Source organism: Hippocampus comes, unplaced genomic scaffold (genome assembly GCF_001891065.2).
Source record: "Hippocampus comes isolate QL1 unplaced genomic scaffold, H_comes_QL1_v1.1 scaffold242, whole genome shotgun sequence".
NCBI lineage: Eukaryota > Metazoa > Chordata > Actinopteri > Syngnathiformes > Syngnathidae > Hippocampus > Hippocampus comes.
In genome coordinates, this window is record NW_017805385.1 from 1,101,301 (window position 1) to 1,127,490 (window position 26,190).

General features: G+C 41.1%; 2 protein-coding genes across 14 annotated transcripts in view; one reads left to right on the forward strand and one right to left on the reverse strand.

Moving 5' to 3' along the window:
* The first annotated feature begins 125 nt into the window (after window positions 1–125).
* Window positions 126–2,043, forward strand: LOC109517674 (prostate stem cell antigen-like). Its single transcript, XM_019872987.1, has 3 exons — window positions 126–274; window positions 736–852; window positions 920–2,043. Exons 1-3 carry the CDS (start codon window positions 232–234, stop codon window positions 1,135–1,137), a joined length of 378 nt encoding a protein of 125 aa, XP_019728546.1. The 5' UTR covers window positions 126–231; the 3' UTR covers window positions 1,138–2,043.
* Window positions 1,887–26,190, reverse strand: part of LOC109517642 (focal adhesion kinase 1-like) — a 47,434-nt gene continuing 23,130 nt past the window's right edge. For 3 of the 13 annotated variants that reach the window (XM_019872936.1, XM_019872929.1, XM_019872928.1), the window contains 22 exons: window positions 26,166–26,183; window positions 25,685–25,741; window positions 23,938–23,958; window positions 23,056–23,153; window positions 22,242–22,326; window positions 22,055–22,155; window positions 21,861–21,976; window positions 21,389–21,489; window positions 21,209–21,298; window positions 20,871–21,075; window positions 17,000–17,111; window positions 13,740–13,817; window positions 13,445–13,633; window positions 12,107–12,232; window positions 10,339–10,401; window positions 7,938–7,977; window positions 7,471–7,574; window positions 7,235–7,243; window positions 5,069–5,257; window positions 4,244–4,324; window positions 4,043–4,128; window positions 1,887–3,288 (listed from right to left, as the gene is read on the reverse strand). In XM_019872936.1, the coding sequence (XP_019728495.1) occupies window positions 3,162–3,288; window positions 4,043–4,128; window positions 4,244–4,324; window positions 5,069–5,257; window positions 7,235–7,243; window positions 7,471–7,574; window positions 7,938–7,977; window positions 10,339–10,401; window positions 12,107–12,232; window positions 13,445–13,633; window positions 13,740–13,817; window positions 17,000–17,111; window positions 20,871–21,075; window positions 21,209–21,298; window positions 21,389–21,489; window positions 21,861–21,976; window positions 22,055–22,155; window positions 22,242–22,326; window positions 23,056–23,153; window positions 23,938–23,958; window positions 25,685–25,741; window positions 26,166–26,183 (2,096 nt within the window). In that variant the 3' untranslated portion in view covers window positions 1,887–3,161. The remainder of the gene's footprint in view (window positions 3,289–4,042; window positions 4,129–4,243; window positions 4,325–5,068; window positions 5,258–7,234; window positions 7,244–7,470; window positions 7,575–7,937; window positions 7,978–10,338; window positions 10,402–12,106; window positions 12,233–13,444; window positions 13,634–13,739; window positions 13,818–16,999; window positions 17,112–20,870; window positions 21,076–21,208; window positions 21,299–21,388; window positions 21,490–21,860; window positions 21,977–22,054; window positions 22,156–22,241; window positions 22,327–23,055; window positions 23,154–23,937; window positions 23,959–25,684; window positions 25,742–26,165; window positions 26,184–26,190) is intronic. The other 10 variants (XM_019872933.1, XM_019872937.1, XM_019872931.1 and 7 more) reach the window with 10 other exon arrangements.

Sequence of the window (26,190 nt, forward strand, 5' to 3'; positions counted from 1 at the left end):
CAATGTGACTGACAGCAGAACGACACGAGACAAGTATCAGTGAAACCAAACATCAAGGAATGTCGCACACATGCGCTGCAAGACAACATTTATGAAATACTTTCAGTTGATTGCCACTACGGCAGATGACACGGGTGGAAATGTGATGAAGTGGATTTGTACCAACAGAAACCTAACACATACACACGGCAGGTTGGACAGACTCACATGAGGTGAGTCCGTGCGGTCAAGATGCTGCTTGTCCTCGTCGTCCTCTCCCTATTCTTCTCTCCGGGTGAGTTGTTTATGCTGCGGGTCAAAAGGTTACCATGCTTTTTTTGCAAAAAGGGGCTTCCTGGCACTTTTGGTGCTTGATGGCTGGCTAGAGGATAGTTTAATGACACAGGATGAAGTGAGTCAATTATAAATTATTAATTATAAAGATGATCTAAACCAAAGTGAGCAAGCTCTAAGAGTGATAAACTGACTCTACCTGCAATAGAAGCATTTCTTTGATGATCCATATTAACAGTGTCAGCACCCCATGCTATGGATAGCAGGAATTTTGCACGGAATAACCTGTGTTTCAAGGAAACGTGGACATTTTGATTTTGTTTAAATACTTGTTTGGACATAAACGTGCAAGCTGAGTGTGTATAGGGCAGGGTTGTCTGATATTGACAAATTGATGGGTATTTTGGAAAACCAAACTATTATGTGTCATCAGTCCAAACCTTGTCTGTCTTCTACTTGCAGTGCTGTTATTGAGCTGCTACGTGTGCAGCTCTTCTCTCACTAATGACGAGTGCAATTCAAGCACACAGGAATGTCAAGCACCTCTGGACACTTGCATGACAGTCGTGGACACTTTAGGTACTGATCTAACGGATAACAAGAGCGCCGCGACAAGATCTTGTTGATCATTTGTGTGTTGTTGCAGGTCACATGAAGGCCATCGTGAAGCAGTGTGCCAGCAGGGCCACGTGCAACGGAGCAGCGTCTACCGCTTTTGTGGACTCTGATGGAAACGGGAACGCAGTCAGCTGTTGCAACAGTTACAACTTGTGTAACTTTAGCGGAGGAGAGGTCATTCACGCCCAAAAACTTGTTTCTTTGCTGCTGCTGGTGTCTGCAGGCACAATACTGTGGTCATACTGAGGTCAAGTCACACCGACGTTCGACCGGGATACTCTGGTTTACAGATTTTCACGGAACAACACTTGATATTTGTGTGAAAATGGTTTTAGGCTTTAAAAAAAAAAAAAAATGAATGCGATGAAAATCAGTTGGTACAAAGGCAACTGAGCGTTCTGTATGACAACAGTTACTCTGCTGCACAAGCTACTACATTCCATGCCATTGATAGCCTCAAAATGTTGAATACCGAGTATGCCCTTTATTATGCAATGTTGTTTAATTTTAATGTATTTAAATATAATGGTAACAATGTACACTATGTGGGGGGAAAATAACTGGCCTGATGGTGTAAGTTTGATGTTCAATATCCATGTTGGGGTCAGGGCTCTTCTACATCAAACCTATACAACCATTTTTTTTTTTTTTTTTTAAGTGCTAGTGCTCGCACGGGTTCCTTATAAATGGATTCTTGTTGTTGCAGTCCAATGAAAAGCATTTGTTTGTTGCTTTTGGATAAAAAGCGAACACACAACCTAATTTGGAAACACATGCTTTTCCAGGGGACAGCAACGTATGTGTAACATAGCTTTGACAATACCTCATTTTATTGAGTTGATTTTAAATACGGGAATAACAACATGCTTTAATTCCATGTTCTTTTAAGAGTACGGTAGAAAAAGTAATTTGGGCACTAGCTGTCAATGTATTTTTTGCAAGAGGCTCAACTGAGTAAAACTTCAAAGTTGTTATTAGCGAAATGGGACACACCATTTCCACTTCTGCATGATTTTTATTTCATTGTTTTTCCTGCTATTTAACAAGAAGGCAGACAAAATAAAAAACAGTGTTTACTCGTACGACTTCTGTACAATTGACCAGTGATGCACACCAGTACACTTTTACAATATACCAACATGAGCAGATTTACACAACAACAAAGAGATAAAATAAATTGTTTATTGTACATTTGTAACCCTCTATCAACCCAGGTATTGATTGGCTGGCTAGACGTGATCATCAAACCTGGGTCAAACTACTCTTGATTCATTTTGGTGCTGTGCAAATATGCTCTCCTCCATACCACTAAGTCATGCCACACGCATGGAGTTTGGTGTTCTCAGTTCATCCTCATGAGTTTGTAAGATGACGTTCCAGTTTTGTGGCTCAAAACGTCAGCCCGGGATCTCGTACATATTGCTGGAGCTCAACTTCATTTGCATTTTTGGCAAATCACTCCGTGATCCCAAGCGGATATGATGGCATGTGGGGCAGGTAGAGGTTGACAAGGAGGAGGCCCTCACCACCCTCCTTCATCTTCTCCCCCCCACCCCCTCTGTGCTGCTGGGATGGAATATGTATGAGTTTTCTGTTTAGATGAAGATGGTGAGTCAAAACGACAGACGATAAAGAGCAAACTCTGTGAGATCTGAGGCGGCTTCATCAAAATCTTTCAAACCTGCTCAGACCGGAGCTGGATGAGGAAGACAACAGGAAAAGAGTCAGTAAGACAAAAAGTAAGAAAGGAAAAAACAATTCCTTTAGTGTTTTGTATCGTGTCTTTCATTCGTCTCATTTGTGATACTTTAAATAAAAGAGAGTGAGAAGGGAAAAGAAGGGATAGTGGAGGAACAAAATCGGCAAGGTTTCCGCGACCAGAAAAAAAAACAGCTGACATGCTCGAGTCACTTCCTTGTGATATGACGACGCTTAAGAGAGTCAGGTTCCGATGGCTTGGCTTACTCCAACAAATGGAATCGATTTGCAGCCAACCCAACATCCATGATGCTCTATTCCTCTCTTTCTCCCACTTTAGTCCACAAAGACGACAAATCCCTGATTCAGGAATCGTTTTGCTCGGTTCTTTAAAAAAGATCTCACAGTGGTGCAGAGTTAAATAAAGGATCAGCGCCGTGGTTACAACGAGGTGACGACGATATCGGGGCCTTCACATGACCCCAGTAGTCAGTTTTTGGATGGAAAGTTCCAACAACTCTCACTGTAAGGAAGTAGACGGATCCACCAGTCAGTGAACATCACGTGCGGTGCTAATGTGGGCGGGACTGTGCCATCATCTTGAGCCGGGATTGGTCGATGACGTCCAGCAAATTTTTGGCATCCACAGCAAGGGCGTGAGCAGCGGTCAGCATCTGCTTCTTATAGTCTTGCTGAAGACTGAACGCAATACATGAAAAATATACATTAGCTACATTACTGTGTCACGAGTGGGCGGACAAAGGACACAACGATACAACATCTTGTCTTAGTAGACCACTGTAGGTATGCTGCTGACTGCTGACTTGAGTTCAATAAGTTAAGCATATAAGGTATTAGAGCTACACAGAGAAAAAAAAAACTCAAGTCATCACGTTATGAAAATAACGTTATGGAAAAAAACTGTTTTGAGAAAAAGGTTGCAATAAAAAGTAAATTTAAGTCTATGATAATAATGAAGAGCGTTGAGGATGTTAATTTAGACTCAAGGATATGTGTTTTTCCACTAATAAATATTAATTAGAGCTGATAAATGATACACAGCAGGGGTGTCCAACTCTGGTCCTTGAGGGCCCCTATCCAGCCTGTTTTAGATGTTTCCCTACTCCAGCACACTTGATTCAAATGATCAGCTCATCAGCAAGCTCTGCAGAACCCCGATCAGGATTCTGGTCATATGAATCTGGTGTGTTGGATGAGGGAAATATCTAGAACATGTAGGATAGGGGCTCCCGAGGACCGAAGTTGGTGACTACTTTCAGTGTGTTGACCTTTGACATTCAATCGTTTAAATATTTCTTCTTTTGAAGGCCTTTTTTTTGTTCATTCATTTTGCCTTACTCTGAATTTTACAACTTTTTTTTTTTCTTTTCAGCGTGGCCCTCCTTTGTGTCATTTTGGATTACATACTCTTGATTGTGCTGTGTGGTGTTACCTCGTCATCACATACTGCTGAGCTAACTTCATTTTTCCAATCAGTTCCGCCAAGTCAGAGTTCAAAAGCTTTTGCGCCATCTCGATCTGGGAAAAAAAAAAACAACATTTATTGCCCATTGATAATAATGATGATAAAGTGCTGTATGTATGCAGATATTTTGTTTGTATATGTATCTGCTGAGAAAGAGTGTGTCATTACCTCTCTGTGTGTGCTGGCTGGAAGTTGCGGTAGGGTCTCGTCCACTGTGGCCAACAAAGTCCTCAATGCAAGGCCCACATCCTGAAAACAGGAAACCACAATATCTTTTCACTGTGAACCACACAGCCTGCTACCCGGATGACGTCAATAATGTCCAAAGAACTGACAAATGTTGTTATTTACTAGTGTATTTAACAGGACACTGTGAGATGGATTTACGGAAAAACGTGAGCTGCGGCCAAAATGAGAGGTGCAAAGAAGAACTCTGAAATGCAATTAACAAATATTATTGTGACATAATAGCTATTCAGCAATGCAATTCTGGAGCTTCTGAATGATCTCAGGGCTGACTCAGACCCAGTCACAAGAAGGAGTCATGCTATATTACTTAGAACAAAACTGTTTTCAACTCCGCATTTCCATGTATCTGAGACATTTCAGCTCACTGTGACAACTGGTCTCTTACAGAGTAATTTTGTACTGTCCATAATGTTACGTAGGATGGGCACATTCTTGTACATCTTGTACAATGTTGATTGCCGACCACTGGGGGCAAGTTGAATTAAACAAATCATGGCCTATATGTGGGTGCTTTCTTCCCCCAAATTACCGCTACCTGCACAAAAAAAGCTGTTTCCTATAATGCGGTCATGCGTTCCATGCTCTTCCAATTCAGTGAGTGAAGATATAATTTAGTAGCCACTACACCTAAGTAAATGATATTAATCTTATAAAATCACGTGCAAAATGCCAACAAGCACACAGTCTGTTAGAGAGAATATGCAATTCAGTCAAGTTCTGACAACAACAATGTATTTTGGTTACCTTGACCATGGGAACGTACTCCTCGGGAGGAGCTGGCTGAATCTTGCTCGACATCTCGATCACAGCTTTCACCAATCCGGTCACGTTTTCGTATACCTTGTCGTTGGAGCGGTCCAGATTGGCGGTGGGAGGGGGGCTGATCTCTTGGGGCTGTAGCTGAGCCGAGTCAAGGACGAACATTGATGAGTGCTGTGCTTACCGCGGGCAACAAGAACCAAGACAAATGTGGAGATGATATAGATGAAACATACAATATCAAAGCTTTGTTGCATCTTATCCAGTGGACGATATCAATGTCTACAAGAGTACAGCGGCCAAACTACGAGGAACTAATAAGCAAAAAAGGGCATGTAGACCTCAGTCAAGGCTAAACATGCCTAAAACTGACCATCAGATTTATCTAATTGAAAAATAATAACGGAGCAAGAGCTACCGACTTAGTTCTTAGTTCAATGTCAGATGTGGTAATATACTCTACTTGGTGTCTACATGGGCACATACAAAATGATGGCATTATTGCATTGAGTTCACATGAGCGCACCAACTGTGGCATCACAAATGTCGAAATTCTTACTGACAATGGTTCACATTCCAACCGACTGGAATGTTGAAAATGTCATCTCTTGAAACTGTGCTATGTGTCACGAGTTGAGGGATATGTTGTACAGTACAAAGTGGGCGAAAATTGACATGCAGAGCACGTTTTTTCACCACGGGTGTATCTGCTGGGTTAGGTGGGTCATACAATTCTCAATTTGCACAAAAGTGTTATTTTCTCTTCTTCAGCCCAGTTACCCTGTTTTACAGGAATCAAATGAAACTGAAAGTAAATGAAGGGACAAATGATCAAGCTCTACGACAGTATGCTAATTCTCCACTACAAACCCACATCAGTATGCACTGGTCTTTCATGGCCACTAGAGGGCTCTAAACAACATAGAATGTCCAACATTTACTTCTCTAAGGCAGAGGTCCCCAACCTTTTTTGCCCCATGGCAGACAATATTTTCAGAGACCGGCCTTTAAGGACGGATAAATACAGCAATATAATATGATATGACCTGCATGAAAAGTGTGGTATTTCCGAAACATAATCATAAACACGAATCATGACACGAGGAACGTCCTATCTGGCCGCAACATTCTCTGGTCGCTATGGACGTTCCTTCAAAATAAAATACGACGCAAATAAAAAGTGCATGAAAAATACGACTCACCATCGCCGCTTATTATGCAGAGTAGGCTTGGTGTGTGTGAATCTCCCGTTGAGATAAAGCTGTATTTGAAATAGGACTCCTGATAATATCTATTAAATGTAGCCTTCTCTTTCTTGAAAGTCGTAGGCTCCTCTTCTGTCTCCTGGCTGGGCCTTTTCCCCTTCCCGAAAAAAACTTTTCAAAGATGTTTGTTTTTTATGCAGTAACCTATCACGTGACCGAGAAGCGCGCATTCACCTGCGTCAAGAGTGATAGACTGATATAACAGAGAATCCGGTCATTTTTCGAAATAAAACCTCTTTCAGATTCCGAAATGACTAAAACGGAAGGAATGTAAGTTATTTATTCTTTCAGTGCGGCCCGGCACCGAATGACCCGCGGACGCGGACCGGCGGTTGGGGACCCCTGCTCTAAGGCATCTTAACACAACCACACAGTCTTGGAATTTGAAAGTGACTCATTATATCATGCAGCCGAATCTAATTCAAGTCCTTTTCTATGCGCATTCTTGTTCTCTGCATTAGACATAGCATAAAAAAGTCTGAGTATTATGGCTACTATTTAGGGGACCTCAAAATGAAAACAGATATGCAATTGACGGACCACATTGCACACAGCAAGACAACAGGTGGGCACAGAATATGCCGGACAGCAAGTCAAAGAGGACAAGAAACACCATCTGCTCACATTACACTGGCGACTGTTTGAAAACCGACAGCTGTGTGATTGCATTTTCAGTGTGGCATCAAGCTACCGTAATATTCTTAGTAAAAGTTAGGAAACTAGCTAGGAAGCTAACTAACATATGTTCGCGTGGGAGGGCAATAATTGTATTAAGAGTGCACAAAAAGGGGAGAGCGGGAAAGAAATAAGGAATCGATAGGAGAGGAGTGCAAAATAAATGTGTGTTGTGTGATGCACAAGAAGATACACACAATATGTTGCTTACCCGCCAGGGCTGGGAGTCAGTAAGGCAGAGTACAGGAGGAGGAAGAGGAGGGAGAGTGGGAGCATGCAAACCAGAAGAGAAGATATTATTTCGGAAGCCATAAAACATGCATCGTATAGTATATATTAGGCAACGGTATTGGTTTTGTTGCACGATGACATTCAAATGATCAATAAATTGCACGTTCATGTGTTTTAGATTTAGGCTTTTTGCACATTTGCAGCTCTCTTGTGTACCTTCACGCCATCATTGTAGCCGTCTGCAGTGTTCAGACCCGCCAGACTGCACCCTTGGCTCTGGGCCCCAGGTCGTGGTGGTTTTTTCGGGGGGGCCACGAGCTCTGCAGGAAACAACATCTCCTTAGTTCTGGAGTACAGTAGACCCAGTGCATGCTAATTTTATAAGTGTGTATACTGGAATCTCACTGGATTCAACAATGGCATGGCGTGTCGAAAAATACAAGATGAGGGGTCCTCCTCCTCAGAGACTGAATTACATTGCTCCAACTAGCACTTGTGAACACTGAAAAGTGCAGGCTACATGATAAAGAAACTGTCTGCTGGATGGAAACAAATCCAAAGTTGTACGAAGGAAGAGAAAGCACGACAGATTTCAATGCGCACATCAGAAGTTTAAATAGAAAGCGAGGAAAAAAACTGTGGTTGCGGCACTGTAATTTAAAGGTTACAGGGCTGTCTATTACCTGCTTTGCCAACGGGCTGGTATATGTGTTGGTTTCCCGTCTGCAAAAACAAACACATTAACAATACTTTGGGTTAGCAAGTATGTACATGCAAGTGGAAGCTTGAGAGGGAATTAAACAACTTTACAAGCGAGACTTTGTGTCTAAGAAAAGTAAAGCAGGCAACTGAATGTTCCAATCACACAACACTCAGTCTCTATTTGTCATTAGCAGTGGTGTGTGTGCGTGTGTCTGTGCGTGTGGTCTGTCACCTTGTTACATGAAGGTAAACATGTGGCCACACATACATACGCACAAAACAAAGAACACCGGCACATTCCTTGACGAATTGTTGGTTGCAAACATAAAATAAGGCAATTCAATTTTGTCCTGATGCCAGTCAAGTTAGGAGTTTAAATTCAGTCACTTATTTGGCTTTTCTGTGTGAGAAAATAAAAGCGATGGCTGAAAAAAGTCCTTTTGCAATGGGAGACTTGTGGGTTGTCAACCACAGACACCCCAAAATATTTGACTACAGTAACACAAATCCCCACATATAGCAGGGAGATTTTTCCCACCACAAACCACATTCTATGGGAGGAGGAGGTCAGACAGTGTGATGAATTACAGAGACAGAAATATCTCTGTTGCCAAGGGCAACATTAGGTGCAAGGCCAATGTCTCCCAGTACAAAAAATAAAATCCTCTTACTGGTAAGCGTTATGAATGTTGACATATCAAATGATTTTATCCGTTATCTAGAAAACAAAAACATTTCATGCCCTTTTTTTTGGGGGGGGGGTAGTTCTTGCCCATGTGTCTCATGGTCTATTCGAGTGTATTCATTTACTGTATGACAGTAACACGACCAGACAGCTGAAATTTCCTATTCAAAAAAGAATCTAAATAATTGTGACTGTGGAAAAGGGCTTGATCTACTGTACTTACATCCATCGCCATTTTTGAAAACCTTCCAGACATTATGCAATGTAGTAAATTGAAATTCATCTTGGAGGCATCTTCAAGGTTTTTCCTCCAGCATTTAAATATGCAAACGGGACAATACAGAATGCTAGTACGATAATAAAAACCACAAAATGGGAATGTGTCTAATAAAACTGAGCCTTGAGCACCAAATTCTAAGTGGGGGGCCCAATGACTATAAATCTTGTGTACCCCTTTGAGATACAATAATCTACACCAGGCTTCGGGTGCAAATAAAAAAAAAGAGCGTTACTGATTAAAGTCTGTGTGTCCTCCATCACACCTGAACTTGGCGCTGCCTACCAATGACCTCATCACTAAGGGATTGTGTTCACGCCAAGTCTGAACACGGCTTTACTTGAAACCACCCATGTGGGATTTTCCTGTGACGCCATGCTTCACACTCGAAATAGTTTAACTGCCTTTTTCAGGGTGTATTTACAGTGGCCGGATTTAGGCAGAATCCCAACAAACAAGAGTGCGGCAACAGAGGAAAAGAGAGAAGTGCAGAGATGACGGTTTGGTGTTTATGCAATGGTTTTCTATTAATAACCACCCGTGATGTGGGAATCCACTGACCCCCTCATTGGTGACCCCAGCACAAATGGGTTATTTCCTGCTCCAGGATCGCAACCCTTTGCTGTAATCAAAAGAAACACATGCTGCCGCCAATTTTTTGTGAGACCAACCAGAACCTGACTCGGTCATCTCAGACGACTTCTTTTTGTTTTTACCAGTTATTCCCCACCACTTTCCTATGGCACAATTGTGCCATGAGAGACCATCAGGTGAGCCACTGGAAATTATTCAATTTAATTTAACCGGTATAAAAATGATCATTTATTTACTATAGTTGTATCTTTGTTAATCTATTTATTTCAGCAAGATATAGTGGCAAGCACAACAATGCTATTATTTGCCACTAGATGGCAGAATCAATTTACCAACCTGAACTAAATAGGTCCAGATTTCACACGGAGTATTTGTGACTTAATTGAGACATCCTCATTGTTACAGTATATATTCAATAAGGGATGTTTGATATCAGTATTAGCATTCATTCTTTAACATTGAACATTTAACGCAATGACAAAAGATTATGAAAAAAAAACAAAACAATGTGTCAGACTGCTGCAGTATAGCGCATACGACTGCCGATACTTTTTGTAAACATTTTATTTGTTGGTGTGCCTTTTTTAACATATGCCTTAGCATTGATAGAAATTGGAAGTATTGGTTTTAACATAAATAATCAAGAACAACTGGAAACCCCACTCCCAAAGACAATAACCATTAAAACTGTCTTGAGTGCTGATGGAACCTCCAGGACCATTGTTTCCTTTACAACACTAATCCTGTCATACCATTGCTGACAAGAAAAAACACAGAAAAAAACCCCCACAGAGTTTGATGGAGGCAGAAAACGGGAACGACTTACTGGTGGCTGCAGTACTCCATCATCTCGGTCCAGACTCCCACGAGAACTTCTGTTTTCTGGTTTCTAAGTGAATAAAAATGACAACAATCACCACCACCCCCCACCAAAAAAAAAAAAAATTGTTATCACCAAATGAGCATTCAAATAAGACTGCAGTGAACAGTCAACAAACATGATAGTGATTCAACACAATTAGTCTTTAGTCAAGACGTCACCAGACGACTGAGAGTGCTAACAACATTTCACCTGAAGTTTAAACAATTAAAAAAAATCTTGGGCACAGCAAGCACTTCAATATGATACCTCTGACAGGATTCAAGCACAACACTTCCAATAAATCAGTAGCAACAAGCAACTTTACCACGACTTTCTAATGTCATCCGAATTGAACAAAGAGCACCTACGACATGTACAGATAAAATCCCACTCCTCCCGCCTACCAGCTGTCCAAGGCAGGACTTGAAGACCAGCATAGCAATGGAATTCATATATGTGTAGGTCTTCTTATCTGTATCCGCGTGTGTGCCAGCAGGTTTATGTGGTGGAGAACACATCCAAACCTCCAGCACACTTTTAGATGACTGTAAAGCCCGGAGAGGGAGAACGAGTTGGAAAGGAGAGGAGGGATGGAGCACGCTGCCAATGAGCGGTCACGACGACCACTTTCTCCCCCAAAGCCCATCTTTCTCCTCCGCCTCTTTCTCACCCCTCCCTGAAGGTGCTGCGTTATAAAACCAGACCGAAAACTACACACACTTTTTTTGGGGGAGGAACTTGTGTGTCGTCGCTGACTGGTTCTGTGTGTGTTGACTGGACTGTCAGATTCTCTAAGACTATCATTAGCATGGAATTCACACGGGCCCCACCTGCCTGCAAACACACACGCAGACAAACACGAACATGCGCACGCACACACGTTTGTTGAAACATCCTGTCGGAACTTTTCCTTGCTTGATTGTTATTTTTGTGTAAGTACGCTTTAGATTTTTGACTAGGAGTGACAGCCCTTCACCACAGTTGCATACAGTGTAACAACAGGCGTGCCACAGAAGGAGGCACAATAGAATCGAATTGTACCACTGAGAAGATAATCTTTAAAAGGAAAAGAAGCAAGCCTATAATTTTCCACTGTCTTATAGGTCTAACCGTAAGAGCCTAAAATTAAAGCAGTTCGAGGTGAACAAGCGTCTTCTGTTTTCAAGCTAGTTGCCATGACGCCAACAGGAATTTAATGCCTCAAATTAGGAGCAATTCTGAGCTGCTAAAAAACAGAGAGGCTAATGTCAGCAGAAAGTAACAGCTGTTAACTGCAGCTCGGTAGCAGATTCGTTCAGGAAAAATTAAATGTTCAATTTAAGGAGATAAAAGTCTCCTTCACCAACTAATATGCCTTGGGGGTTATTTGCTTGTTATGACTCTGCATTAAAATCCAGAGTGACTGCTTCAAAAATGCAGTACAGTACTTCTTGTCAGATGTGAGCATGTTTGTAAATAGGTGATGAATTTTAGCAAATTAAAAACAAGCATCTGGGAGCAGGAACAACCACAACAACAACAAAGACAATAAATAAAAATGAAACAAATGCAAGCAACAGTTTTTCCATGCAGGTGTCAATAACGCATCTGAAGTTCATACTCAATCGAGTGTCATGGACACATCATTACATGTCTTTTATTATACCAATATTCTTAGTTGAAGCAAAAGGTTGAAAGAACCTGATCACACATGGCCTGTAAAGTTCTCTACTCTGTGTGTGCTGTGTGTTACCAGCAGCCTTTCCTCCTGCTCCAGCCACCTCTGATCCTCCTCCATCTGCTGCTGCTGTATCATCAGCTGTTCCTCCATTAACAAGCACTGCTGGCCTACACACTGCTGCATGTCTACCTCCCTGTCCTACACACAAACACGGACAGACATCCACAAAGACGCCACACGCACGCAAAAGACGAACACACAGACACACACACACAAAAAGACGGTGCACGACAGTAAACATGCAATATAGGGACAAATGAATGAAGACACATGCATATACAATATATAAAGGTACACAAAACCAACAGGAAACTGATGGGAAGCTGCAGCAACACAGTGGGCAGACAATGAAACAAATGGATATGTATGGGTTGATGGTGATTCAGAAATCAATGCCACATCAACGCACACTACTCACAAAAAGTTCAGCATATTCCGCTTTTGGTTGAAATTTTAGGATGAAGTAAAAATTCAAAATCAACTATTAACAGGTGAACATTTGTAAACTTTTGAAACCCCTTCTAACTGTTCCATGTCACAGTTCTTTTTGCCCTTGCGACTTGCCGTTCTTTAACACAAAGCTTCACAGAAAAATTTACAACAGGCATTTGATCCATGAATGGACCAAAACATTTCCAAGGATGTCCACATCTGTGCCTTTCTGTAACTCTTCCAGTCTATCTGTATCTCTGTTGAAGCCTGCTGATGACACTCTGTGACATTAACAGCAACCCACCAGACTTCTTGTTCCGTCTCCTCATGCTAATTATTTCTGTCTTGTTTATGTTCCTCTGAACGGGTTGTAACTGGGAAGTAAATTCCTTTTGTGTTTTTTGGATAGATGGCCAATAAATCTTCTTCTGATTCTGATTAAGCTCGGTGGCCAAGTCTTAGAACATCCTGTTTGAAGCCTCGCAATGGTGACGTGGTGATAATCAATTGCAGGTGGTAATCTTTGTCTCATGATGTCAAAATAGGAACAGCATGATGCAGATGACTATCTATATACCAATGTTAACTGATCCAGGAAATGCATTCTTCAATCAAAAACCTGTTGTCAATTTTGGAGCCGTTCAGCTCTTTGTTAGAGAACAGTAAGTGGTGCAAAAAGTCCTAAAACACGGAACTGTTGGAAATATGTAGTCAAAAGTTGAAAGAAAAAAAAAAAAAGATTAAAGAGCATTTTAAGTTCATCCTGAAATTTTACCAAATGCCAAATGTCTCCAACTCTTTGCGGGGAGTATGTTTCTCTCTGCTTTCAATGATGGAGCACCCGTAAGATGTTTCTCGGGCATGAGAGGAGTAATTTGCTCTGTCCAACAAGATTAAAGACAAAAGCTGGTCTCTTACCTCCATAGCTGAACCCCAATGTGCCATGTCCTGTCCATGTGCCTGAGGGAGGTGCTGTACATGTGAGTGTGTATGGACATGGTGACGCGGGTGCGTGTGGGCGTGATGCGTTTCCAGCATTGTGGCCTGCGGGGGGTAAAGGGCACTGGGCACTGACGGAAGGGTGTGAGGGCCAGGGTAACCTGCCATCTGACGCAAGCAGGGAGGACAGGAATAGGCAATGAATATATGTAGAATATAACGAATGAACCACGTTCTCTGCAGAGTTCACTTGAGGAAGAAGCAGTTTACATACCTGGTAGTGTCCGGGGTGCTGGGCACTGGGGTAATAGCCTTCACTTGAGCGGGGACTGGGGTAACCTGGTCTGCTCGGCTATGGTGAGAGGAAAAGATAAAGCAGATACAGTCTGTAGTTACAATGCATGTTAATCGACTTTATACCTGAAATAATTTTTAGAGGACAGGACACTGGGTCATTAATGCTAAAAACAAACAAAGCTCCCAGTTTGTCAAGCTATTAGCTGCCAAATAAATGCCAAATAAAGCAGAGAATAACCAGAGGCTGAGAGCACAGCAAGCTGTATCAACAAGCATAACAATAAGATGGCTCGTTAGATGCATTTTAGAGTTATAAAAATTCACTGTGAGTGAAGGAAGACATGGTGGCATGTGATGTTACAGCTGCAAACGGCCATTCCAAGTCATTTGTCTTTTGCACCACACACAATCAGATTTGCTAAGACCACCATCTACTGGTGCATGACGGTAGCAGCTTGAAAACAGCACACAACAGGCAAACGCTTTTTAGATCCCAGACGAATGAATGTGTTTTGAACGGTAACGTGCATATCGTAACGTAAACTTGAAAACAATGTAGATGATGTATTCCTAACCTATGTCATTTTTTTGCACATACATAACTTAAAGGTCAACAATTTTGGACAGTTTGCAAAAAAGTGTTCCGTTTTGGTGGGAACCCCCCCCCAACAACTAAAAAGGTCTTTGTGAGAAACAAAGGGTCCCAATTCTTTCCCATTCCCTAGCATATCTTAAAAAAGAAAAGAAAACAAAAGTGTTGAGCAGCAGTTCAGAAGATTTGTGGCAGAATTCATTGCCGGCACACAGACACATTGATCACTATAAAGTTGAAAGTGCTGGGCTGACATACAGAAACATTGCTGCCACAAACACATGTCACGAAGACTTAGAACCAGTCTGAAATGTGGCTGTAAAACGGTTTGAATGTGATGTGCTGGCTAGCAGACAGCCAAAGTTAATATGATTTTGTTCTTCAATGTTGGTTCACTGGTGTGGGACACAGTCACATGAACTGCCCACATTGATGTGAACGTTTGTTCCCATATTTTAATTTGATATGTGACATCTCGAAAATGATTGCAGGTTTGTAAGGCTAGTGGAATGAGGATTTGGAAAGACATTCTGAGCAAGCTAAACATAGGGGGTGATAATCTGAGGGCACATCAACGCAAAGCCTAACACAGACATAAATAAACAACTGACATGAGATGAAACACCACTAAGGTCAATCAGCAGCACGCTGGCAGGCTGAGCACAATCATGCCGACTTCACAGCGATGCCGTTTTCTTCTTCAAAGTCACTCCATTGACCTACAAATAATTTGCTTTGAGATTGAAACAGGAAACTTTTTTGAATAGATGGGAAAGATGGATGAAGTATATCACGCCAGTACGACCATCATTTGTTTAAAGTCGACTTCTGTGCCCCCCCCTTTACTCTTTCTGCTCTGTTTCATTTGAGTCTGTATTTCAGTCTTGGTTATTTTAAATTGCGCTACTCTAATGTAATATCAGATGTATAAAGGAATTGTATGCTTTGTTCTTTCATTGACTGTATGGACCTGTGAAATCACAATAAAAAAAAAAATTAAAAAAGAATTGAAAAAAAAAAGGAGCAGAGATTGATAGAGATGTAAGGTATATACTGTACTTGCAGTGTCACTGACCTGATTTAAAGGGAATGTTGCAATGTTTTAGAATGCATTTCTATAAGCAAGTCAGTAGTAGTTTTGGAATGCACATTATTGCAAAACTGCATAACCTGCCTCCAATGGTCTATGAGCAGGTAGCGTGCAGGAGGTGAGACGAGATGTGTAGGCAAGGCAATGAGGGCCTGGCCTTTGGTCGGGTGGATGAGGAACATTGGTGAACAGAGTACAAACAGACGGCACTGGGATTGGTTTGTCAGAGTGTGGAAGAGCAAGATGGGGATGCAGGGGCCTGGCACACTGAGGCTGGAGGTTAGAGGCAGGTTGGAGGTGGACTGTAACATTAGTTGGGCAGCTGGGCAACAGAGCACTTTTACATTTGGAATTTGTCTTGAGAGTGGCGTTCTGGAGGTTGAAGGCCAAAGCATTTGACAAGACAAAACTCTGAGAATTGCAAGTAGGAAGGGAAGGGAGTTGGTTTAAGTGTCCTACAAGGAAAGGGGAGCTGTTTGCTTTCGAGTGGGATGAACAGGGCGGGTGGTCTTCAGAAGGGGGATTTGTTTTGTATGCGCAGCTGCCTTTGGTCAGGCTCTCTGAATTTTTAGGTCGAGGACAGAAATCAGCATGAGACTGCAGGTGGACGCTGGACCCTGGGTTTGTGTGGCGCTGGGAGAAAGAGCAACTGTGATTCAAAGATCGCATGACGGTTTTGTTGTGAAAAAGATGCGACTCAGAAGGAAAAGTGGCACAATGATGGGAAAATATGAGTGATGAAATGGGAGGCGGTATGGGAGAGGAGTAGCAGGTAGGTGAAAGAGGAGGATGTCCGAGGCAGAGGGAAAGCTGTGAGGCAAAGTGCTGGTTTTGATGGCAATGGTGTAGAGGGGAAGCGGACAGACAATCCAGACTGAAGGTGGGCTGCAGGGAAGGACGACGACTGGGCTGCAAACACAACAGAAAGAAAAAAGAAAGAGGAGGCACAAGCGCATAGAAAATATCAAAGGTGTGTGGGAGGAATGCACACATGGGGAAGAGGCTAAATCAATGACAAAAGTGGACTGTTAACAACCTTTGATTGGTTAACTTAAAGAACTAAACAGACACCAGTCAGGGTAGCATTCGCATATGCATTAGTGAAGCCATTGATGACATACTCTATGACTTTGTATTTAAAACTATAAGGGGGAGTTAACAGATGTTAACAGCAGGGGAACGATGGCTGTGAGCAGGGATAAAGTAGCCAGCAGCTGGGGCAACAAGTTGGGAGGGTTTTCGTGGAAGGCGGGCTTAGGTTTTCTGACTCATGAAGTGCAAGTGGTAATGTCACATTTTCCAGTTACAGTACTGAAGGAAACGGTGGTGTAAAGAAAAATGGCTTGATCGGAATCTCATACGTTGCACTTTGAGTCGTGAATTGGGTGAAGGAGCAGCATTATAGGAAGCGGCATCAATACAGGCCAGTCAGTCACAATAGTGAATCAGCTGTGATTCAAACTATATATTCACTGTTTTCCTCTATGTTTCCACACTCAGTCATGTGAAATGAATCTGGAAGACTGAAGCAAAGGCAAGCGAGTGGTTGACTTACCTTTGGGGGTGCCTCATCAGACCCTCCCGAGTCCCAAGATACAGTGACCTGCCTCCTCATTTCCATCCTGTTCCTCTCCTTCTGCTGGGCCTTCTCCTCTTCTAAAATAGTACTGTCAAAAGGGAGGAAAGACAACATGAGAAGGGTTTCGGTTGCATGGTAACGGCTGCACTCAGGCAGTAGGAGTATTATAATCCAGTATTGCAATTGAGAGGAAACCTGTACTTTAGAGTTTTGGTCCAATCTATCTGGTTGAGTCCCCCACGATTGTCTTTTTGTTGTCAAACATGACAAGCGTAATGAAAAACATAATAGCACCCGAATCGATCGACAATAATCAGGTTTTTAAGACTGGACCGCCGTACAAACACTAGCGATAAGTGATGCACCTTTACAGTCAAGCAATCTTTGAAACGTGTTTCCACATGAGCGCACCTCTTAATTAAACAGAACATTGACTCCATAAAAGAGAGCAATAAAAACATTCATCACCGTATCTTAACGTTAAACCAATCAGCTTCAGATATGTTAACTTTTTCATATCTTACCGTATAACTGTGTGCACAAATACAATTTCCTTGCTACATTAGCTCTTACTGAGTTCGGGGGGGAAAAATGCTAAATAAATAAAATCAGAAAGATTCCCAGAGGAGCAGAAGAGATGATGTTTCGGGTAGTTGGACGTTTGGGTGCATGTTCTACACTCATGCCCTCAACAAGACTAAATGCTATTTTGAGAAACATCATCATCATCACCCCCCACCCCCACATTTTCTGTTGTCTCCGGCCATGTGTGTTTGCACGTGTCACTGCACCTGTCTAAGTTCATCTGCTGGCAGGCCTTGTTCTTTATTCGCATTAGAATGCACATTTATGTAAGTCAGTGGGGACAATCCCAGTCAGGTTTAAAAATAAAATACATTGTAAAAACAAGAAATTATATTTACTACATTCTTATTCTTTAGGCAGCCATTATGGGTGAGCATCATTTTTAGGTTCGGTCTGTGTTTTGTCATGAGCAAGCTTTCTCACTAATTCCTTACATTAAGCTTATCTAACTAAATCAATGCGTTACATAAACCTGCCTCACTCAAGCAAATCAAATCATTGAGGAGGTGCAACGATGATCACTTCACCTCCTAGCAACATGAACACTCGTTCCCACCAACACCACACCGCCATCTGGAACAACAAGGTCTGTTTATTTACACAGGCCAAGGGGAAAGCTGAGTCTTCAATTTTGTCAGAAACCCCAACTTTGTTTTTATGCTGTTCTCACCTGAGAGCTGTCCAATGTAAACTCTAGTGGCAACCAACGGACAGCGTAAATTAAAAATGCTGTTCCTATACACCTCTCATATTCTAAAAGTGTACTGAGCTTAAAATCTATGACTGTATGTAATGCAAAATACATTAGCAATACCATTTTTCTACGTACAAGGACAAGAGATTTGATTTCATTTGCTTTGTTTTAACTTTAAATGACTTCAATAAAAATCCACACATTGACACGGACAAAAATGTGTATCACAAGAAAAAACAAAACTAATCAAAGACACCCTAATTTCAAAATTCTATCTTTGGTACTGCAGATGTGTACCCGATTTCACTTTTAGAAACACTTTAAATAACATGAATAATCCCTAGAACTTGTTCAGATTGCAGATGCTCTGAATGTTTAATCACGGTTTAGTTTGAATGCCTTCTCTTGTTACATATAGTCAAAGGACGCCAAAGAGGAGGAAAATGCATTACCCCTCAGCACATCTTGGGACATTTTGCCAGTTTATACGAAGATACAGGCTTTGATGATAGAGAAATGTTGAAACCACAGTTTTTCCCCATTGCTTAGAAAAGGGCCACACAACTCCTAAATTCAACAGTATAAAAAGTAGCCATCTTTGTTTAATACACGCAGCATAAGGCAATCACTAAATACAGTACCTCAGTTGGAGTAAATTGGCAAACACGTCACAACATTTGTTAGTTGTTGAAAAGAAAGACAAAGAAGGCAAGACTTTACCTCAAGAGCGGGACAATATAATTGCAGCAGTGCATCCACTCAACATTTACAGCCAATAAAATCCACTAATGAGGTGCACTGGGGTACCAAGCTGAACAACCGCAACAATTTCTCCATCACTAACAAGACAAAACACGATTCTTCTGGCAGGTTAACAGTAATATGCTATAAAGCAGCAGAAAAAAAAAGATCACATGTCTCACAATGGAAGAAAAAGAAGTCTGACTACTGGAGAAGAGCGCTACCAAAGACCCGCTTACGCCTTCCTTTCTTGCACTCATCTCGCTCACTATTCTGTCTTTCTCTGTTTTCGTTGGCAAGCTGCAGCCCCTGGCAGCTGCCCACTGCGCGCGCGCGCACACACACACACACACACACACACACACACACACACACACACACACACACACACACACACACACACACACACACACGTCAGTCCTCTGTCGAGTAAAACTGTTAGGGAAGCTGAGAGCTGCATATTTGGCAGGCAAGACCTATAATTGATAATATGATATAAATGTTTTCCAGACCAAGAGAGAACCAAACTCGCCTAGACCCTTAAAAGCATTAGTTTTTCCAGCCAATGACTTGCATGAGAATTAATGACCCTCTCAACAACAACTCCATTAAAAAAAAAAAGAAAAAAATGTAATCAACATTTTGTCAGTTTTGCATCACTTTGAATTCAGACCATTAGGTCAAGCCATCAAACACATGCCGTGTTTGTGCAAGATGAATTGGACTTCTACTAAATTGTCCACAATGTAGCTGGATTAAAATAAGACTATCAACACAAACAATGAAGACAACGAGATTATGATGACTCAGGGTTTAGCCCCAATGCGGAGGAATTGGGTGTAGTAGAGTAAGAAAAAGTAACAAACAAAACCGGAGGTATCACACTGGAATTTAAGGTGTGAGTCATGCTGGTTTGGCGAAATCTCATATAAACCACAGCAGTTAAAAATGTGCGCTTATTTCCTTTTTTCAGTGCTTGGAAAGGAGACCGAAAATACATGTGTGCATCAAGGAAACTTTGTGTTGCACCGTGGTGCTTTTTTTCCCCTCTTTTTACTATGTACAGTGCATGTGCATAACCTAACATTAAGCATGACCAAGACAGACGCATTTTGATCAGTCTCATGGCATCATCTGTCATCGTGAGCATCATATATGAATCTAAACATGACAGTGATTTCGTAATGAAGAGGGAGGGACACAGTTTAATGTGATTATATATCTCACATACATTCAGTTAAGTCTTGTGGAATTAATTACTTGACTGTACAGAACCACAGTGACACCTGCTGTCTAAAATATGGAAGAGATCTTAACTGTCACATAGGTAAAACTGCCTTTAAAATCAAATAGGTCAATCAAATCAAGTAAGTAAATGTGTTTATTTGTTCATTTATTTATTTGTTTGTTTGTTTTATCCAGTCTTGGGGCCGGCAACTGACCAGGAATCGGACCCAAACCATCTGCACCAGAAGCAGCAGCATGTACATTACCAGTACATCACCAGTGAATCCAAAGAAAACATCGGTATTTTCTCAAAATCAAAAAATTAATATACTAAGTAAGGCGGCAAATAGCTTGGGCCAGGGGAGGTTAGGATTAAGTTTGAGGAATAAATATGGCCATACTTTACGTTGTCAGAGATTTACTGCGTTAGTATGAATCAGTAATTAGTTCGCTTGGATTGGAAACTGAACAGAGCAACATCATAGCCACAGTCTTATAGTCAGTTGAGAAAGGTGATGCATATCCCAGAGCGGTCAAGACAAATTCAAACATATATAGATATATTTTTTTGTAACCACTCAAACCATATCAAAGAAATACCTGAGCTGTGTTTTCAATTCATTGAAGCGTGGCCTCTTGCTTGGATCATACGACCAACACTTTGTCATCAAGCTGTATAGGGTAGGGGGGCACTGAGGGGGCATGGCTAGTCGTTCGCCATTCTCTATCCTCCCAATGACGTCGTTGTTTTTCACACCTTGGAAAGGCTTAATGCCATACATCAGAATTTCCCACATACAGACACCTAGACAAAGCCACACAAAAGAGCAACAATGAACCAAATATTAGCGTGAGTAAATGGTGTACAGAATCAGCTATTATTCAAATCTGAATCATTTTTCAGGTACAAAATATTTGGTGTATAATGCAGAACTTACCAAACATCCAGACATCACTGGCTGTGGTAAATCTTCTAAAATTGATGGACTCGGGAGCCATCCATTTAATGGGCAGTTTACCCTTGGATGCTGAAGATAGAAATGGGAGCTACTGTTTTACCAAAGTCACTTTCCAGATCGCTCTCTCTAATGAAGAAGACATAAAGGTGGCATTCTTACCTTTATAGTAAGAACTGTCTTCCATGTACCTTGACAGACCAAAATCACCCAGCTTCACACAGTCAACAGTTGATACCAGGACGTTCCGTGCTGCTATATCTCTGCAGAGGAAAAGCATAAAAAAAGTCTCCAGTGGGTGGCGATAATCATGAATGTCACAGTCCTACAGTATTTTGCTTCAGGGATTTAACTAATAGTTCCACTAATGCAAAGCAGATAAGAACTGGATATTTGTGCAACACTACCCAAAATCGTAAAAATAGTAGCTGAAAATGTTTCTTGAGTATCTACTGTATCAAAATACCCCATTTAGTGAGCATTGAAATTGGGATAGCTCACCCATGGTGGGTTTACCTGTATGTACTTTACTGATTGATACTGGAGGTATTGCTAGTTATATTTCTATTCCAGACATTAAGTCATGAATGTCCAAATCAATTTTTAAAAAAAGACCGCAGATAAGGTAACACACCTGTGCACAAAGCGTTTGCTCTCGAGGTAGGCCAATGCCATGCTGAGCTGATGGGAATACAAGATGAGAGTGGCCAGGTCTAGACTGTACTTCCTCACTTGCAGGAAAGAACGCAACTACGGAAGGCACAAAAGAACAAAACATATTAGAGTACGATATACCATCATATGTAATATCGTATGTAGTTATTTTACCTCTCCGAGTGTGCAAAGCTCCATAATGATCCAGACTGGATTCTCTGTGATGACGCCCATCAGCTTCACAATGTGAGGATGGTCAAACTGACGCATGGTTACTAGATGAGGTGACAAGGTGGCTGCTTGATCATACGCTCCAAACACCCACATCTTGCTCTTCAACAAACACACATGAAAAGCTTACGTGCTTCTTGGAGAAATTTCTCCCTGACGCTGTCTGATGTTGAATTCTTACACGTCTTCACCGCCACAGACAATGCCGGATTCTCCTGCAAAATACGGACGAACCAAAACATGAAAAATTGCACTAAATACTATTGTAGGTAATTGTTCGCTCTCTTACCCGGCAGCTTCATCATCATCATCACCCGTTGACCGATACACTCACTAAAATCTAACCTCGGCTGTCCCGCTGATCAGCTCATTTCTAATCCTATACATCCTGGTCACTCCTAAAGAAAATCTCACCATCTTAATGTGTAATTACTGGTGATTGTATTCAATCCGAAGCATTATTGTAATTAAAGAGAAGAGGACCCAAGATCACGGAGGGTAATGTTAATTACACCAGTTAAGGGATTTGGATTATATTCTCAAATTAAACCCTTTATCTGTAGCCACGGGCCCACTCACAGTGGAGGATATTTCAGTACAGTCAAACGAGTTCTTTTTAAGATTCTTGAAGTCACCATGTGCTGAACATGGCCTCACACAAAAAGAATGATGTCCCTTTTGTCTTCTCTTGTGGATGTCTGCAAGTGTCCTGAGCGCAGAGATGACTTTAATTTTATTTGAAAAAAGTGGCAGAACACCAAGCAATAAAAGGCGAGATACAGTACCCCTTGTCTGATCTGCTTTTATGATTTCCAGTATCTCTTCCATTAACAAAACCCTTCACGTAAATTGGCACACACAGGCAATAAATAGTATACGATTCATCATAAAACTTTACAACTGAAATAAAATCTTCTCCTATGTGTTTCTCTGTGTGTACTTACCGGGCTGATGTAGACTCCTTGGTGGACGTCCCCAAACTGACCCTCACCGATGCAGCGGCCCAGTTCAATATGATCCCGTTGAATTTCATAGTCCTGTGCTGAATATACAATATACACATGAACACAAGCACACACAGACACAAGGTGAAGACAATTAGAACCAAACATACATACCAATGCTCACACACTTACTAAGCTTGTCAGAGCACCACGCACAGGCTTATCATTTGAATGCGATGAAGTGCGCACAATATGAGTTCACATTAACTATTGTATGCAGGGTGCGTAGAGTTTTACCCTGCAGCATGTCGTTTGCTGATAATAAGTTTGACACTGGATTACTTGTCAATGAATGAATTCGTCCATCTACTCTGGCAAGCTTGGTAGCAGTCTGCATGCAACAACAGCATCAGCAATTCAAGCCGAACATGCCGGGTAACAAAGTTTACATTTTTGTTTCAGAGCACGATGTCATACACAAATTTGTACTGTATGTTTTACTCAGGGCAAAAAGTCAAGGTCACGGTGTATGTGAGAGTCAGTAATATATGCTTGATCCATAGTGATTTCATTTTTCTCTGCTTGTTCAAGTTCATTGCAATTTTGTTATCAAAAAGAAACAGTGAAAATGTTGATTCCTTTTTATTTATTTCCTTTTTCTATTGAAATTCATGTTCAAGACAAGGGGGACCAATTTGCCCCCTAAGTGACAATACAAATGTGAACACAAAGGAGGAGGGTTGGGGTTGCACAATAAAACAGTACGGTACTTTCAGATGTTCATTTACTGTTGCAGGCAGACATTAAACGATAATCACAACCACCACCAAATCAAAGTACCACCACAATATAACTATTCGGATAGTATGTTCAAATCATTACCTTGATCTAGTCCATAGTATTCTGAGGAAATTGGTTATTGATAAGAGACAAAATAACTAGCTGTGAATACAATGACCACAAACCTTGGAATATTTCAGTGATTGTTGATTTGACAAGGAGCAATTTAAGAAAGAGATGCTGCAGGTGTTAGCATAGAAATATCTTGAGGAAAATTGTTACATAATCTTGTGACACACAGATAATACAAAAATATAATGCGGGTCTATAAATATACAGGCAATGTGAGCTTTAAGTGTTCCCCTTTCTAGGCAAGATTACTCAATCTGACAACAGCACTTGTTTTTCCAAACTTTTTTTTAGTATTCAGTTCATATACTGCACCAGGTTGAGAACCTTTTTCGGCACCACTAATTTATTTGAAGATAAGGACAAGAAGTTTCACTTTGAGAGTAACCAAAAGACATATAAAAGCCGAAGCAAATCATAGAAATGCTCCAATACTGTACCTTAATTTAATAATGACAACAAAAAGTAGATAATAGTTGAGCGCATACACGCACACACACATACATACATACATACATACACACATATATATATATATATATATATATATATATATATATATATGTATGTATATATATATACATACTATACATATACACACGCACACACATACATATACATACACACACCATATTATGTGTTCCAAAAATCTGATGCACGACGGGATTTAGAATTTATTTATTTATTTATTTAAAACTTAATCTCGTTTTGCGTGTGATTTTCTCATGTCTGAGGAATAATGACAGTATCTATTGATTTCACAGTCCAAAAATGTGTGCAATATTGTGCCACATGCATAGCCCCAGGAGAGACCAGAGGACCGGGAGATCCGTTTGAAGTGTTGATGAGCCATTTCAATGTTCTTCAATTCATATTACCCGAATTTATCTAAATTTTTTTTTTAATCCAACTATTAAAGCCCCTATTGTAACTCAGGTACAGCCGGTGTGACAGTTCAACAGGCTACAAGAATAACTACTAAACCGTTCCCGGTTACAGCTGTGGCTGTTAAAGTAATGTTAATCCAGTAATCTCGTTCTTCCTATAAGCAGATTCGTCACACAGTGACAGCAAAATTGGTCAACTGTATAACTTTTCAATCCATATGTGAAACGCAACAGCTCGTTTGCTACTCCCGATTGGCAACAAGGGATTATGAACATTGTAATTACTGGTGGAAAAAAGGCCTACGTTGGCCAGTCAGCCAATCATCAGTTTGTGTCTTGTGACGTGTCGCAAGACAATCTTATGTGTGTGTATACTGTAACAAAGAAGTGGAGTGAGCGCTGTAACAGCCATGCTAAACAACACTGCGACCTAAAACAAAATTTTAAGCAGAACGGCTCAAAATTTTATACCAAGAGAATACCACAATGATGTCGAGGCACTTTTGCTAACACAATATCACGATATTGTGGATTTTGTGACCTCCTAGTATAACGCACAGAAACAGATAGCTTATCTGACTAATTGAAGACAAGACTGAGAAAAATGTGATGGAGGCAAAATATTTTTCAACCCAAATTGAGAGATTTTCAAGGGGAAAAAAAATCGGTTTCAGCTGAGCAAAGGACACGCTAAATATGAGACGAGAACCACACACGCACGCTTATACATGCAACCCTTTTGGACATTGCACTTTCTTCATCACACTGTCATTGGATTCTCACATTGGTCTCATCATATCCACTCAGCAAAATGTGTATGTTGGTCTACTTACTTGAAGGCATTGTATAGGTGTCCTCCTCATCTATGATCTCAGCATAGTCATCTGTTTCTGTAGACAAAAAGGGAAAACGTAAGCCTCAAATGATGACCCATAAATGTTTAACTAAAATAAAATAGCATATATAAAGTAATAAACATTTTCTATAAAGCATTTTAAATGAATTAAAAAATGATTTGACACAGTTACCTGTCCAAAAGAATGCCACCATATCCAACTCCGAGCACATGCACAATAATTACTGTCAAACTAATACGCTTGCAAGTGCCGGGGACAGAAAAGAGTGATGTGCAGTGGTGAAAAGCAGACACAAAGAGGAAGAGGGAGGGATGGAAACGGCTGTTCTTTCCAGAATGTGTCACAAAAACAGATTGAGTCATGGAGAAAGCGGCATCAGTTACAGACACACAGATTCTTTCAATGCATGCAGTAGAATCCAGTTAAGCAGGAATGTAAAAGAAAAGACATTGTTTACCATCGCCGCTATTGTGCCCTGTAGA

Coding starts and splice junctions, on each gene's coding strand:
- LOC109517674 (XM_019872987.1), top strand. CDS start 232: ATGCTGCTTGTCCTCGTCGTCCTCTCCCTATTCTTCTCTCCGG. Junction 275..735: donor CTCCCTATTCTTCTCTCCGG/GTGAGTTGTTTA, acceptor TTCTACTTGCAG/TGCTGTTATTGAGCTGCTAC. Junction 853..919: donor GACAGTCGTGGACACTTTAG/GTACTGATCTAA, acceptor GTGTTGTTGCAG/GTCACATGAAGGCCATCGTG.